Source organism: Ursus americanus, chromosome 8 (genome assembly GCF_024610735.1).
Source record: "Ursus americanus isolate L20-20 chromosome 8, mUrsAme1.1.p, whole genome shotgun sequence".
Lineage (NCBI taxonomy): Eukaryota > Metazoa > Chordata > Mammalia > Carnivora > Ursidae > Ursus > Ursus americanus.
The window spans coordinates 79,093,105-79,109,939 of record NC_142134.1 but is presented as its reverse complement, the minus strand read 5'-3'; the positions used below and the strand labels follow the sequence as shown (position 1 = coordinate 79,109,939).

Sequence of the window (16,835 nt, the reverse complement as noted above, 5' to 3'; positions counted from 1 at the left end):
AGTGTTCAGGGCTCCAGAAATCATCAGACATGGCCAGCGTTTACCTCGCTGGGGGTAAAGGATGGACAGAGAAGGAACCCAGGGCCACATTGCTGTGGCTCAAATGTTGGGCTCGGCAATTGACTGGACCCTCCAGCCTTCGGAGAATTCTCCAGTCCTTCCCAATGCCAAGCACTCAAACTTGGGAGCCACAGCTTAGCAGTGGGTCAAGTTGTGCAGGTGACTGTGTTTCTCCGGGCCTCAGTTCCCTGTTTAGTCCAGTGGGGCTATCAGGGAGTGATGTGTCAGGAGCACGGGAACCCTCGCTGTCCAGAGGGACATAGGGTGTTCCCTTCTACCCTCCCCTGCCTGGGGACTGGAAAAGAGCCGTGAGCAGAGTATGGGGGCTGCTGAGTATAGGAGCACACGAGCCCACTGGTCCCCATACTCAGCTGCCCTGGCAGCTCTGCAGGGCCATGGGTCTCCTGCCTCAGTTTCCCATGTAGCCACGGCACCCAGGTGTGTTGGATGAGCCCGATGGCAGCAGGTAATGCCGGTTCTCTGTGTGTAGACCCGGAAGCTGAGGGACGCATGGCCGTGGTGTACAACCCCCTGGCCTGGACGGTCACCACCCTTGTTAACCTGACTGTGGGCTTCTCCCGGGTCAACATCACCGATGAGACTGGCCGGCCGGTGGCTGCACAGGTATGGCCATGACAGCGTGCACGGGACATGCTTGCTGTTGCCGACACCTGCTCCAGGAGGGCACTTCCAGAAACAGGAGCAGTTCACGTGAACATGTGACCCTGGGGGCCACACTTGGAGGCCATCGCCATGGGGACCCTTATCCATTAGGGTCTGTGGGATCCACCAGGAGACTGACACTGGGCGATGAGCAAATGACGTGCCCAGAAGTCCCGCCACTGTGCCTCCTTGCAGGGTGTCCTGGGTGGTCTGCACTGATTGGGAGGCTTCTCCTTCCCGCCCCCGCCATGGGGCATATTTACATTCTCAGGTAAACGTCCACGTTCTGTGGGAAGGCCACAGAAGTCTGCAGACGGGCGCTTTGTGGAGGGGCTGATGTTCCAGGCTGGCCCAGCGCCCTGTGTCTGCACACCCAGCCACCAGCATGTGCGCAATCGGTCCTCACTTCCTGCCGCTGCCTGGAGCCAGAGGGGGACCCCAGGGACCCTGCCTGTCCCCCAGCACCAGTGCATCCCTGCGGGGGCCAGGAGGTGCTGACATCAGCCACTCAGCAGACTCTCCCAGCGGCACGTTCTGGTCCAGCCGGGCTGAGTGCTGATCCCCTGGACAGCAGTGCCACTGTGGGGAGAGGGGGGTCAGACACTTAAGGGCATGTGTGGTGTGGAGTGATGACCCGGGAGCCAGGGTAGCAGACCTTGGTTGATGCAGAAGGAGGAGGAGTTCCTCTGACCTGGGCAGGGAGACGGGACGGTGTTGGTTTCAGCAGACCCAACCCCTAGCACCCCCTTCTTCACCCACAGGCAACACCACTCAGGGTAAATGCACTGCACAAATATTTTGGAGACCCACTGTGTGCCAGGCCCGGCCTAGGTGCGGGGATTCCTTAATAACCAAGCACATGAAGTCCCTGCCCACAGGGGACTCATATTCTCGCCCTGGGTGACAGGCAGGAAACCAAATAAGAACGTGTGGAATGTGACAGATGGTGGTGGCTCTGATGAGGAATATCCCCAGAGCAGGATGGGGGCAGGGACAGGGCGTCTGCTGTCTGTCCCACAAGGCCTGGGTGGGGCAGTGTGTGCAGCCATCCTGAGGTTGGTAATAGGGCCCCCGAGGTTCCCACAGGGGCTTGGATGCTGCATGCTTCCCCTGGAGAGTGAGGGGCCGGCCGAGTGTGCCCAGTGTCCTCCAACATCCCTCCCAGTTCTGGTGACGGGGGTTGGGGAAGGCCAGGAGAGTGAACAGGAAAACGCTCCCTCGGGAAATTGGAGGATGTGAAATAAGGGCCTTCAGAGAGATCCCTTCCATGGAAGGGGAACAGCATGAGCAAAGGCTCAGAGGCAGGGAATAGCAGGGCTGCTGAGAAGGGAGGGCAGTTGCTGATGCTGGAGTCTGAGGAGTGAGGGAGGCCAGGGAGGGAGATGGGGCTGGGGCAGGATCCTGCTGAGCACAGAGGAGGCCTGCAGGGAACTCAACACAGTCCAATGATGGAAAGACCCTGCTGTCTGTGGGTAGTGAGCACCCCGCCCAGGGGGTATGGAAGTCACAGTTGACTGAGGACACCGAGCATCTTCCAACCCTGATATCCACCATGTTGTTTCGTTCTGCCGACCTTCCAGGTCCAGGAATCAAAGGAGAAGCAACCTGGTTACGACTTGTATGTGCTGACTACGATCCCGGGCCTCAGTTACCGACATTACAGCATCAGGCGCACCCAGGGGACCCAAGAGGACACCAAGCAATTGGGTGCCAGTGTGGCTAGAACCTCCAACTTTGCCCGCAAGACAAAGAGCCCTGCTGGCCCAAGGGGCAGGCACCTGGTTCGTGTGGAGAATGACTGTTACACTGTGTTCCTGGACCGGGACACTAACCTGATGTACAGCATCTTAGAGAGGTGAGGCTCAGCCACTGCGGGCTCTGAGTTGGAGGCATGCATTGGGACCCAGTCAGGTCATTCCCCCGTCTGCCCGTGTCCTCACCTGCTAGGGGAATCACCTGAAGTTGGTGACACCAACACCCTCCTGTGTTACTGTCTTTATTTCTGCAGTTGTGAGAGTAGACCAATTGTGAGTACAAGAAAGCCCTTCATGAATCTTGTCATTCCAGGGCTGTCGATCCACAAAGTCGATGTTGAAGACCCACTCAGGGAGAATATATAATAGTCACTTTATCCACTTTCTTAAATTTAAAGAAACATAAACCCATCCATCTAGCCACTAGCCACTAAACCATCCATCCACCCATCTCCTTTTGTACCCATCCACCCATCCACTCCCCACTCACCCATCTATCCATCCATCCACCCAGTGAACTTGTTCATCCATCTGTCCAACCACCCACCAACCCATCCATCACCTCACCCTTCCATCTGTCCCTTCATCCATCCATCCTCTATCCTTCTTGTGCATCCATTTATTCAACCAACCAACCACCGATGCATCCAGTAACCCACAAACCATCATTTTCTATCCACACACCAAACCACCCATCTACCCACCCAGGTACCCTCCCACACGCCCTCCCATCCATCCATCCATCCATCCATCCAGCCAGCCAGCCAGCCAGCCAGCCATCTATCCACCTATCCTTCTGTGGATCCACCGTCCTCCCACTCATCTATATATTCAACCACCCACAAAACCATCCATCCATCCACTCACTCACTCAAACATCCACCCATTCAACCACTTCCCTCCCATCGATCCATATAACCACCTACTTACCCACTCATTCATGCGCACAGCTATATATCTATCCACTTACCATTTGATCTATCCATTTCTGTTTATCTTTCCATCCATCCATCCATCCATCCATCCATCCATCCATCCATCCTTCCATCCACTATTCTTGTTCATCCATTTATTCAACTAACCAACCACTCATCCATCCACTAACCCCCACAACCATCATTCTGTTTCCACAACCAAACCACCCATCCACCCATCAGCTACCCCTCTCACACACCCTCACACCCATCCATCCTCCATCCACCCATACATCCAATCACCCATCTTTCCATCCATCCACTATCCTCCAAGTTGTCTGTATATTCAACCAACCACACAACCATCCGTCCATCCACTCACGCACTGAACCCCCCATCCGTCCATTCACGCTTACATCCCATCCATCTATATATCTACCTACCTACATAGATAACCACACACTCACTCATTCATCCATCCACTTACCCTCACATCCATCCATATATCCACCTATTTACCCATTCACTCATGCCTACACACATACATCTATCCACTTACCATATGATCTATCCATGTATCTGTTGATCTTTCCATCCATCCATTCATCTACTCTTCCCACACACCATCACATCCATCCAACATCCAGCCATCCAGCCATCCAACCACCTATCCTTCCATCAATCCACTATCCTCCCAGTTGTCTATATGTTTGTTCATCCATCCATCCATCCATCCATCCATCCATCCATCCATCCATCCTTCCATCCAGTATCCTTCCTGTTCATTTATTCAACTTACCAACCACCCATTCATCCACTAACACCCACAACCATCATTTCATATCCACATACCAAACTACCCATCCACCCATCAGCTACCCCCTCACACGCCCTCACATCCATCCATTCTCCACCAATCCATATATCCAGCCACCCATCCTTCCATCCATCTACTATCCTCCCAGTGTCTATATATTCATCCAACCATACAGCCAGCCATCCACTCACTCACTGAACCATCTACTCATTCATTTACTCACCTCCCATCCATCCATATTTTTACCCACCTACATACCTAACCATACACTCACCCAGCCATCCACTTACCCTCCCACCGATCCATATATCCACCTACTTACCCACTCATTCATGCCTACATACATACATCTGTCCACTTACCATTAGATCTATCCATGTCTGTTTATCTTTCCATCCATCCATCCATCCATCCATCCATTTCCACATCCATTCATTCAGCAACTAATTGTTGACAGCAGAGAAAGCAGGTGACCCCCAGGAAAAAGCCTGCCAGGTGTTTTGGGCCAGCCCTGTCCATCCTCAGGCCACATCCCAGATAGTCCTCATTGCACTCTAGCTGCCTCTGCCAGAGCAGCCACTTCCATTTCCTGATGTGACCCCCCCACACTGGAAGTGGGGGAGGAACAGGAAGTCTGGAGGAGTAGCTGGCAGAAAGTCTGGGGAAGGAAAGAGAAGGGAGGGAGGAGCACGGGTGTGAGGTGACCGGTACCTGGAGCTCAGCCCCAAGGCCACTGTGCACAGCTCTGGAGCCTCAGCGCTAGGAAGGCCCCACAGAAGGGCCACACCTGAGCCCTGTCCTTCATCATTCTGCAGATCCCCTTGAGAGAGGGCATGGCAGGTAGAAGGGGCTGACTGCAACCAGTGTGGGTGGGGAGCGAGAGTGGGGAGAGCCGTGGAACCTGGGCAGGGCCAGGCAACTTCTGAGCCTCCCTGGTCAGAGCAGAGACCCCAGGCGGGCCTTAGGCTGCTTCTCCAGTCAGGCCCGACACCCCAACTAGACAGCCCTTGTGGGGCCAGCTCCACCTCACCTTCCCTGTGTGCATCCCATGAAGGCCTCATCCGCAGCCATGACCCCCAGCTGGCAGGTCCAGTTGCACAGCTCATGGCCTGCCGACCATCCCCCTCACCCCCATCCATCTCTGTTGCTTTTGGCTGGGGAGAGGACTGGGTATTTCTTCTGGATCCCTGCAATCCCCTCCGGGGTAAACTGCTAGTCCAGCGCCTCAGCCCTGGTTGCAGAGACAAGGGGCTGTGGAAATGGAGGGCGGTGGGCTCAGAGCAGCCTTGGTGGGCGGGAGGCACTGGGAGCCAGGCCTGAGGACTGGACGGGCCAGAGAATCCGTGGGCACAGACGAGGGGACAACTGTTCCACGGAAGGAGCCTCCTGTGCAGAGGCCCGGGGTTGGGGGGGGGGGCTTCACCCTTACAATCCAGCACTACGGAGCGAAATCGCAGACCCCGCAGATCAGCCCTGGAAATGGTCCCCATCTGCGGTGTTGGGACACTCACAGCCCACGTGGGCATCACCACAGTCACGCCCTCTGACCCTGCTCTGCCGGTCTGGATTCGTCTAAATTGGACTTTTCATACCAGGGGATCCAGTCCATGCAGCCCTGTGGGACTGGTGCCATCCCCCAGCATCGTGTGTCCAGGGTCTGTCCACGCTGCCATGGCCACCAGCGACTCGTCCCTCCTCTGGCTCAGTGTTATTCCCGCGACAGATGGAGCACGTTTCAGTCCTCCAGTCTCTAGCTGACGGCACCTGCGGGAGCTGATGAAGGGAGCGGGAAGCGGGCAGCCTGAGGCCAGAAGGGAAAGGGCTTGGGGCCGGACGAATGACCAGGATTCTTTTCTGGGCTCTTCAGAGGGGCCAAAGGGGCCCTTCTCAGATGCCTCCCCTGCTCCCTGTCCATGCCCACCGCAATAGCACAGAAGCCCCCAAATGGGTGTGGAAGGGACACTTCATGTTCTGTGCCCGGGAGCACCATGCCCCAAACCCAGTACATGGCAGTGCCTTTGCTTAGACCACACACAGAACTAGGATCCATACATGTGTCTACACCATCCATGTCTCTACAGGGCTCTGAGTCCCTGCCCACCCTTCCCCCATCCTCTGTCCCAACCCCAGTATCTGAAGAGAATGGATTGAGCCCAGATCGAGCAGATGGAATGAAACCTGAGTCCTGGCTTGGGCTCTTCCCAGGCATGGGATCCTGTGCCGGGGATCAGGGTCCCCAGCCTCTTGGGCCTCGGGAGCAAAGTGGGTTCACGTTCCCTGCCCTCGGGAGTCAGGAGGAGGTGGTGAAGTGAGCGAAGGTGCTGGCTCTTGACATCTGGACACCGGGGGAACCATGACAACGTCCTTGCTTGTGCTCCTTGGGGTCCCTCTGAAAGGTGTGGGGGGCTCTGCTGGCCGCCTGATGACCAGGCCCCAGCTCCAGGGGACGTTCCCCCTGGGGCAGCATGAGTGCCCTCTGCTTATGCTCTCGGGGGCCTTTATGCAGCCTCTGTCGCCCTCCTGCTTGGGGGCCCTGCTGGCCCATGGAAGGATCTAAGGCCACGTTGGCTCAGGAGAGGGGTGTCTCACGGACTTCATCTGAACCACGTGCAGGTGTCACCGAGCGGCCTCGTGACCGTCACTGAGGTTCTGCTGAGGTGGCTTTTCTTGGCTTCTGGTGGAGGTGGGTGTCTGCATAGCAGGATGGTCACCAGCTTCCAGATGACGAGGACCACGCTCGGGACACATGTGCACGAAGATGATACTGTTTTCCCTTTGCTGTCTCTGCAGAGAGAGTAACCGCACAGTGCAGGTGACCCAGGAGTTCATGGAGTACCGTGTCAACGGTAACTTGAAATATGGCCCTATTTCTGATAACTTTGTGTTTACACCCACCGAGACTGCGAAACAATCATGGGAAAGTGTGGAGCTGCAGATTGTGACAGGAAAGCTCATGACCGAGATCCGGCAGCTCTTCTACAGGTGCGCTCGGGCCCCCTTGTGCACGACGGTGGGCGTACGAGGGATTCAGGGTCCGGGTGTGCTCCTGATACCAGCTCGTTCTCGATGGGAGCTTGATGAAGACGTGATGGCTCTGACTGCGGCATCCTGGCTCGGCTGCACGCGCTGTACCTCGTAGGGGGTGTCCACGTTCAGAGCTGGGGCAGGAACCCACAGGGACACTGACTTACATTAGAAGCCCGGTGACAGCACAGACCTAAGCCATCCAGCCTGAGCAGCCCAGTTCTGATCATCGGGGGACCAAGCTCTTCCCATTATATTGCCCAGGAAGACTCCGTGACCCCCTGCCCTGACTGCAGGAGGAGGGAAGAAGGGAAGGGGGCATGGAAAACAGGAAGGGTGAAGAAGGAAGTAAGGAAAGAAGGAAAGAAGAGAGGAAGAGAAAGTGAGAGGGAGGTAGGAAGGGAGGGAGAGAAGAGGTACGGAGGAAGCTAGGCTGGGAGTAAGCCAGGGAGGCAAGAGGTAGGAGGGAGGAAGGTGGGAGATAGGAAACGAGGGAGGGCGGAGGAGGAGGGAGGGGCATCCACAAGGCTCCCAGAACCGGACCCACGATTCCCAGTTCTCCTCCAGGGATGTGAGGGACAGCAGTCACACATATGCCATCTACTCCCGGCTCGCCCACGTGCCAGTCGGCCGTGGCGGGGAGCTGCTGTGCCGTCGCATCGAGCAGGAGTACCGGGTGGGCCCCTTGGAGCTGAACTGCGAGGCCATCCTGAGGACCAGCACCAGCCTCCAGAACCAGCAGACCCTCTACTCGGACAGCAACGGCTACCAGATGCAGCGGAGACTCTTCCGGGAATACGCAAGCAACAGCATCGCTCGGGTGAGCCCTAGGGGGCCCGCTGGTCCTGCAACCACGGTGGGGGGCAGCCCGGAGGGCGCTCTTCCTGAAGGCCGGAGCAGGAAGCCCGGTCCAGCAGCAGCGTGCGGCCGCAGAGGCCTCTGGAGGGAACGCCGCGGAGCCCCCGGCCCACCTGTGCTGGGAGGGGTGGAGACCCAGGCTCAGGTCACCACTGGTGTCTGAAATCCGGAGCCCCCACAGGCCCTAGACCATCCCCATCTCTGTCTGTGCCTCGGTTTCCTCTTGTGTAAGAGGAGCGCCTCATCAGGGGGTCGCTCTGAGATTTCTGAGCAGATGCCTGTCAAAGGCTTAGCGGGCCTGACACACCCCCCCCCCGCCCCAGGGCTGCAGCACAGAGGCCACCCGGTGGCTCCTTCCAAGTGGTGAGCGTGGCCCAAAGCCACACATCAGCTCCCACATCCTAGGCCTCCAGCCCTGTGACCCTGGGCAGCCCCCGACCTGATCGAGGGAATAACCTTGGCCCCCAGGACTGTGAGGGTCAGACGGAACAATCCAGATGAAGCCTGCCCTGGGGGCCTCCTGTGCCTCAGTAATCCTTACTTCTTGCTCCTCCTGGGGGTCCCAGGGGGGTGTGTCCCCACCCTGCTCTGCTGGTGAGTTCTTGTCCGTCGTCCCTACTGCTCGATGCCCCCGCTGTGCAGGGGCTCCTGACAGTCCCTGTGGGTCCGCCCGGGACAGTTGCTCCAGCAGAGCACAGAGCGTGGGGAGTGTGGCTGCTCCCCCAGACCATGCTCGGCCCTTTCTCTCTGTAGCAACCCTCGGCCCAGCACCCACATCAGGCTGGACCCCACACACCCCTCATCACTCCTGCAGGAATGTGCACAGCGGGTCCTTCGGCCCATTGTACGGGTGGGGAAACTGAGGCTCGAGTGGGCCAAGTCCCCAGTTCAGACGGTCAGGAAGCAGTGGAGCTGGATGTGAATGACAGTCTGTTGGTCTCCAACATCAGATCCTCTATCGTAGTCTCCCTGCTGCACCCTGAGCTGTGGCTGTCCCCGTGTAGGGGGCTGAGAGCAGTGGCCAGAGGGGTCACTGACCAGCAGGCCTGGCCCGTCCTTCACCCTGACCGCCAGTCTGGCCATGTTTGTGTCCACAGAATTACTACCCCATGGTTCAGTCTGCCTTCATCGAGGATAGCCAAAGCCGGCTGGTGGTGCTGTCCCAGCAGGCACATGGCATCTCCAGCCAAGGAAACGGGCAGGTGGAGGTAGGAAGTGGGCCCTCCTGGGCACCCAGGGCACGAGCAGGTGGGAGGGGGCCCTGTCCCACAGCTCTTCCCTGCAGGTCATGCTCCATCGCCGGCTGTGGAACAACTTTGATTGGGCTCTGGATTATGACCTCACACTGAATGACACCTCCGTTGTCCACCCTGTGCTCTGGCTCCTGCTGGGACCCCGGCCTCTCACCGCTCGCCTGCGCCAGAGGAGTGGGCTGGCGCTGCAGCACAGACCCGTTGTGCTGTTAAGAGAGCTGAATGGTAAGGGGGTGTGCATCCCAGAGAGCCCACCTGGCCGGGTAGACCTGGGGAGGGTTGTGGGCCTTCACTGATCTGGACAACGTTGAGCAGAGGGAGCTCAGGAGTCTCTGATAAAGTCCATTTAACGTGCGGGCAAACTCGGGCAAAGAGGTCCAGAGTTCACTGAAGCTCATATAGGTAGTGGGAACATTTCTGAGACTCACACCCATTCCACCTTGGACTTTTTCCCTGAGTATCATTCATTTTCTGCTCTGATATCTCTTTTTCTTTCTTTATGTGACATATATGGCTTCACACATGGAAGACCAACATTAAAAGCCTTTTTTTATTTGACTTCTGGGTATGCTGTCACCAGGTGAGGGTGATTCCAGCCCATGGTCTGATCTGCAGAGCTCATGCATTGCCTCCACTTACACCCCTGTTGGTGTACAACAGTCCATTTCTTTATGAGAATAATCAAACGTGAGATACAATAGGTAATGATCATGTTTAGAAATGGTAGTTCGGAGCAGCATGTGAAGAATGAAACAGCTAGATACAAGTTGGTGTTCATCTCACTCATCCTTGAACTGTGTGTGTTCTACTCACTTGCAGAGCTGTTGGAGAGAATGTGGTTATCCTCCTCCTTGCTTCAGTTTTAGCTCCAGCGCCCTCCCAGGTCTTTAGAGCAGGCAGGGTGTATGAAGCACGTAGTGAGTGCCAGCTGTGTGCTCCACGCCAGGGATGGGTAAGGGCCCGGCCTCTCCTGAAGGATTTCTCCTGAGCTGTCCCCCGGGGAGCCATGCTCATACACATCCAGGCTTCAGGGAACACAGGGAGAGAGAGGTACTGAGGGAAGAGCCTGGGGCCTTGTGCTTTGGGGACCACAAGCCTGGAGGAGATCAGGGTCAACATGGGGGGTGTCCCTGAGTTCTCTTGTTTGCAAGTCACAGACCCTGAAGGGGCCGCTGGTTGGGCAGAGTGTGCTCCAGGATGAGTCAGTGGTTTCTTCCAGGAGGCTGGGAACCCTTTCCACAGAGGGGGACGTCCCTGTGTCTGAGGTGGGCCGGTGGCTAGGTCAGCACCTCCCACTGGCCCCACTCTGGTGTCTCTTGGTTGAAAGAGAGAGAAACTCCACGTGCCCTGGCTGAGCCACCAGGAGACTCTATCCTGAGGTGCAAGCACACGACTGCGGGAAGGGCTAGGGGTGCAACTGGCGCTCAGGGGGTGGAACCTTCTCGAGGCCATCCTTCTCCCTCATACTCTCAGCTGTGCTTCTCCCTGTCTGCAGACCTTCTTTACCCTCCCTACAGGGATGAGGCTGTGAACTCCTGAGCAGTGCATGCCCTCCCCCACCCTACCCTTGCAAAAGGACTGAGCTCAATCTTCCCATGCTGGGGGGCAGAAGTCCCAGGCAAAGCTTCTAATTGGTGCAGAGAGGAGCTCCTGGTCTAAGCTTGGACCAATCACTGTGGCCAGGGGACTGGGAGGAGGTGGTGCCCCAGCTGGAGCCCAGAGTTGCAAGGGTATTTCCTGGAAGGAGGAAGGGGCTGAGGTGTCTTCTGAGCAAGGCACCCAGACCTGGAATTGAAATCAGGGCTCTGCATGAACCTGCCCTGTGATCTGGAACAAACCCAGCACCTCTCTGGGTGGCAGTATTCCCATCTGTACTTTGAAATGGCTGGACTAGAGATCCAGGGTCCTGCCAGCTCTTAGACTCTGGATTAGAGCCCCTGGACATATGGGCGAATGGGCATTCAGGTGGAATGATGTCCGTGGGCAAAGGCAGAAAGGGGATGCCCGAGGCGCTTGGACCAGCAGGTGCTTCAGGCTGTCCTCCCTGTGGGCCACACGTGGGCAGGAGCTGGGTCTCCTGACCGGGGGCACGGAGTGTGCAGAGCTCCCAATGTCAGGGGGAGCAGCTTGGCCCCAGCCCTTGTCCTGGCTCTGTGTGTCTGCCCCGCAGAGACTGCCCAGAATCTCCCAGGCCCCCCACAGCAAGAAGCCGTGATGCTGCCCCCGAGTCTTCACCTGCAGACCCTGAGCATCCCAGGCTGGAACTACAGCTCCAACCACACAGAGCACCTTTATAATCTCCAGAAAGGTGGGGCCGCCGTCCAAGGGAACCGGTCTCTCGGCTCCCTCCCCACGTCAAGCTGGCCCCACGCATAGCACCAGACAATGTGGGCTCCTCTCAGTGTTGTCCTGCTTCTGCATGGTCCCCTGATCCCCTTCTCTGCCCAACAGGGAGACCCAGACCCACAGAGAGCCCGTGGGGCACCAGGGTCACTCAGCAAGCAGGGCACACGTTGGTCATGGACCCCAGCCCAGGACCTGTCCACACCCATTCTCCGATGGATCCCTGCCAGCCCCTCCACCAAACCCCATTCATCATCCACCTTCTGTCAGATCCTCACTTTTCAGTGCAGTCCTGCTTCCTCAGGGAGTCCTCCTGGAGCCCTGAACTGCCAGCCCCACTCGTCCTCTGAACTCAGGAAGCCTGACTGTCCAGAGCTTCTGTTCGTTCACTGAACAAATGTCTCTTGTGCCAGGCACTGGGTAATTAGCAGTACCCAAGGTAGGCAAGGACCCTGGACTCACAGAGCTCTCAGACTAGAGGGAGAAGCAGCCAAGTCACCCACCATGATGTTCACAATGAGCCCCCAGCAGGGCATGATGGAGGGCTACCTGGTGGAGGTGACACCTGCCATGAACTGACTGTTCCTGTTGCCAAAGCTCCAGCTGCACCTTATCTTCCCCTTTCCACTATGAGCAGCTCAAAGGCAGGGCTGGCTGCCCTTTAGACACCCTTTGTCCCCAGAGCCCCATCCAGGTCCTAGCAGGCACCAAAGACAACTCAGGAGGAATCCATAGTATTAAGAAAGAGGAAAAGAAAGAGGCAACATGCCAGATAACACTGTTATCTGATAAAGTAGATCTTGGGGACCGTGGCTCAAGCCTGAAGCCAAGTGGTTTTCTAACACTGAACCCCATCGTCAGGAATCCCCGCTGTCACAGAGGACGCAGGGCGGGGAACCTCCCCTACAAGGCACAGCGTTCCCTTCCCCCTTGCGTGCGTGGCCACAGGCAAGAGCCTGGGTCTCCTGCAGTCAGCTGGCCCCAAATAGGGGAAAGGGGCTGGCCTGGGGGTCCCCCCTCCCTGGAGAGCAGCGAGTGAGGGGCAGAGGGAGCCTCAGGGATGGAGTGAGACACCCTCCCTGCTCTCCCCGAGCTCAGGGCCACCTTATGAAGCAGGTGTGTCGTCCTGGACATCAGCATGTCCTCAGCCCCACCCCCACCCCCATCAGGAGACAGAGGACCTGCCTGACCCTCGGACTCAAATCCATAACCACACCCCCCGCCACGCTGGGACAGGTGGAAGAGATTTTACAAAGCCGGTGTGCGGCAGTAACATCAAGCAGGGACCACGTCAGCTGGCTCCCAGGGAGGCCGAGGCATGAAGTGAAGGGCAGGTGTCGAGTGCTGGGCCCAGACTAGAGGACTGGGGCTGATGGGGGTCCTTCTGTCCCTGAAGGCCGTCGAGGGAAGGCCAAGCCGGACCTCCACCGTGTCCTGCTGCGGCTCCACCACCTGTATGAGGTGGGGGAGGACCCGGTCCTGTCTCAGCCCGTGACGGTGAACCTGGAGGTAAGTGCCCTCAGACCCCAGTGACAGGCCTCCCTGGCCGTGGCCTGAAGCCCCAGCAGGCAGGCAAACCCCAGTGTGAAAATCCCCTCCGGCAGAGACCTCGGCAGAGAGATGCCTGCGGGTGCTCTCACTCCCCCTGAGGCGGGCGCTTTGGGGGCGCAGGGGCACCCCACCCTCCTGTCCCTGCGGGCTGGCTGCTTCTCCTTCTCTGGTCCCTTCCTGGGTCACTTTGTCCCGCAGCCGGCCTCGTCAGCGTGCTGGCTGCGTCTCTTCTGCTCATCCCCCGTGGTCACCAGCAGGCACAGGCCTCACAAGCAGATAGATCCGCAGAATAGCCCGGCCAGCAGATGGTCCCTTCCTTTTCCGGCCAGAGCGGGCCACCTGCTTCCCTCCGGCTGCAGGAGGCTGGGTCCCTGCTTACGTGGCACAGGGGATGGACAGCCACTGCTGGCCTCATCCCTGGGCCGCCCCCTGAGCCGTAGCCAGAAGAGGGGTGTGGGGGTTGGAGGCAGCTCCTGTGACTGCCTCCCCCTGGGTCTGCTCATCCAGCACAGCACCTGGGGAAGCATGCTGGTGCTGGCCTTAGTGTCCTCATCTATAAGATGGGGACACAGTGCCCTCTGGGGATTTGCTGTGAGAATTCACGCGTGTGTGCTGTGCCCCGGGTGTGGGTGCCGCCCCTGTTCCTGCTTTGCCTCTGCTCTGACCTGGGGCCTCGGGGGTAGCTCACCCTCCCTGCGCTCCTGTCCCTCAGGTCGTGCTGCAGGGGCTGGGGTCCGTGGTGGCGGTGGAGGAGCGCTCGCTCACGGGGACCTGGGACGTGAGCACGCTGCACCGCTGGAGCTGGAGGACACAGGAGCGTCCCCACCGCAGAGGTTGGGAGACCCTGGTTCAGGCTGAGCCTGAGAATCTCAGCCTGCCCCCAGCCCGGCTCAGGAGCTGGCCAGACCTTGTTTAGATCCCAGCTCTGCCCCTATGGCCTGTGTGACCTTGAGCGGGCTACTGTGCTCCTCTGATTCTGTAGCGTCTCGAATCCACCTGAGGTCAGTGTGTGTGTGCATGCCTGTGTGTCTGCAGACCGCACCCCTGCCTCTGTCCTGGGTGAGTCCTGAAGTGGCAAGCACATCCCAGCGGGTTCTGACATCTGCCATGCTGTGCCTCACGCTGCACACACCACCATCAACTCCTGGGAACCACGGGCCACTTCATGCCTCCCAGTCTTTCCCGTGCTGTTCCCTCTGCCTGGATCACTCTTGTCCCCTTCCCTCTGGCCCACTCCCACTCAAGCTTCTTTGGAGTCCACGGCTTGATCAGTTTCCTCCTCTGTTCTCCTCTCCCTCTCTTTCCTCTTTCCCATGCATCTTCTCTGTCCACTGCATACAGCAGGGTGCCATCTACGTAGCTGGGCACTTAGTCGTTTGGGAATAGATGGATGATGGATAGATGGATGGATGGATGGATAGATGGGTGGATAGATAGTTGGATGATGGATGGATGGATGTATGGAAGAGTGAGTACTTGCATGGGTGAAAGGAAGGATGGATTCATGGATGGACTAAAGCATCATGGATGGTTGGATGGATAGGTGATGAATGATGAATTGATACATGGACTCGTAGATACACGATGATTGATGGATAGATGATAGATGAATGGATTGGATGGATGAATGGATGGATAGATGTGTATTTCTCTCTGCAGGGTGATAGATGGATGATGAATGAATGGATGGATTGATGGGTGGATGGATGGATGGATCTATGGAAGTATGAGTGTTCGAAAGGGTGAAATGGAAGGATGGATTCATGGATGGACGAATGGATCGGGGATGGATGGATGGATGGATGGGTGGATGATTGAATGAAGAGGCTTCCCTCCCAAGGTTGAATTTAGTGGAACCAGTAATATAAAGAGCAGACCCCACCAGATGGCTTCAGTGAGAAAGCTCTAGGCATTCAGTGCTCCACCCCATGGGGAATGAGGCCATGTACGTCAGGACCACCTATATATTACCCTCACGGGGGGGCCAAAATGCAAGGGGCCATGGCCGTGGGAATCCTGGCAGGAGGAGGGCAGCCAAGGGCCTCCATCAAAGAGCCACAGTAGAGTGTGGGCGGGTGCGGTGTATGAGAGGGATGCTGGGTGGAAACACCCTGGGGAAGCAGGTGGCTCTCAGCACCGACCACTTCTGCTCCCTCAGGCAGCTCCCGCTCTCACTCGACACCCCTGCAAGGCACCAAGGTCACCATCTACCCGAAGGAAATCCGGACGTTCTTCATCCACTTTCGTAGCAGCGAGCCCTTGGCCGACTCCGTGGCTCCAGAGAGACCCCTGGGACCCCAGGAGAAGAACCAGGACCCAGGACATGGAAAAGCAGCATGGAGGGATGAGGGAGGGCCAGCTCCCCACCTGATAGGCTAAGGCAGAAAATGGTTGGATTGGGGATTTTGTTGTGTTTTAAATAAAAATTGCACTTCACAGACCCACATGTGCTCCTGGGGCACTAGAGCCGGCCTCTCCTATCCTCGCGCCTGGGTGACGTCTGCACGCACACTCACACTCCCCGTGCCTGTGCGGAGTCATCAGGAAGCTCCCATAAGACAGAGTGAAATACCCAGTGTGACAGCAAAGGCACCTGCCACGCAGGCCCCGCCCCCTCTCGTCCAGGCCAGCAGTGTGACATGTGGGCCTACTGTGTGCCTAATGATGGGGTACTGGGGGGCGCTGCTAGGACAAAGGTTCTTCAGATCCCACAGGTGGCATGGGGGCTTGGGATCCATTCAGGAAGGCTGTGGAACGGTTACCCCGAGGCCAGGGTGGGAGTTGTGGGAAGAGCAGGTGCCCTGAGCCCTGAGCCCTGACGGGCTGGGTGCTGAGAAGGGGGCAGGATCTGCTGAGTGTGTCTTTCTGTTCTCACTTCAGGGCTCCTGGGTGGCCCTCCATGGGCTGTGTCAGAAGTGGTCCAGGTGTTGTGTGATGCTCTCCTAGGACGGGGACCTGGGGTGGGAGCAGGAGCTTGAAGGGGACTGCCAGCACCTTCCACTGGGATTGGGCTCCAAGCCTCATGGGACCCACTGTGCAGTGGAATGGACTGTCCCTTGTCCTCAGAGGCACCTTTAGGGGCCCTTCCCGTGTCCTCCCATTGCCATTTCTGTATTTGCCAGGCTCTGTCCCGGGCACCTGACAGAAGTGATCTGGAGGCCTCCTACACGCTGCATGGTCTGGGTTCCTGACTCGGTCAGAGCGATCAGAGTCCTTCCCTGCTCCCTGCAAGCTCCATCGTGCACTCCAGCCTCGGGTCCCATCCTTCTCTGTGTCGGCCATACCAACCTTCTCATGGTCCCTCTGTCGCCCAAGCACAGTCCCACCCCAGGACCTTGACACATGCCGTTCCCTCTGCCTGGAAACCCCTACCAGGTGGCCCGTACCGCTCCCTCCCTGACTCATTCAGGTCTCTGCTCCAGGTCACCTTCTCCTCTGACCACTCCATGGCAGGTGTTGCCAACACCGCCCTCCCCCTGCCATTCTCTCCATCCCGGCTTTCTCTTCCTTCTCTGCCCTTCCATCCGCCCTTGCTCATTATGGCTGGGATCGTCTGTCTCCTGCCACTGGATGTGTGCTTCACAGAGGAGGAAACTTC

The 16,835-nt window shown here is 57.7% G+C and overlaps 1 protein-coding gene across 1 annotated transcript in view; it reads left to right on the top strand.

The window, feature by feature from the left end:
• Positions 1–15,616, top strand: part of LOC123775776 (epididymis-specific alpha-mannosidase-like) — a 37,571-nt gene extending 21,955 nt beyond the window's left edge. Inside the window, exons 10-19 of the mRNA XM_087863921.1 lie at positions 551–684; positions 2,304–2,578; positions 6,999–7,190; positions 7,800–8,052; positions 9,188–9,298; positions 9,376–9,568; positions 11,514–11,651; positions 13,083–13,195; positions 13,950–14,070; positions 15,396–15,616. Coding sequence (XP_087720047.1) covers positions 551–684; positions 2,304–2,578; positions 6,999–7,190; positions 7,800–8,052; positions 9,188–9,298; positions 9,376–9,568; positions 11,514–11,651; positions 13,083–13,195; positions 13,950–14,070; positions 15,396–15,616 — 1,751 coding nt within the window. The remainder of the gene's footprint in view (positions 1–550; positions 685–2,303; positions 2,579–6,998; positions 7,191–7,799; positions 8,053–9,187; positions 9,299–9,375; positions 9,569–11,513; positions 11,652–13,082; positions 13,196–13,949; positions 14,071–15,395) is intronic.
• The last annotated feature ends 1,219 nt before the right edge of the window (positions 15,617–16,835 follow it).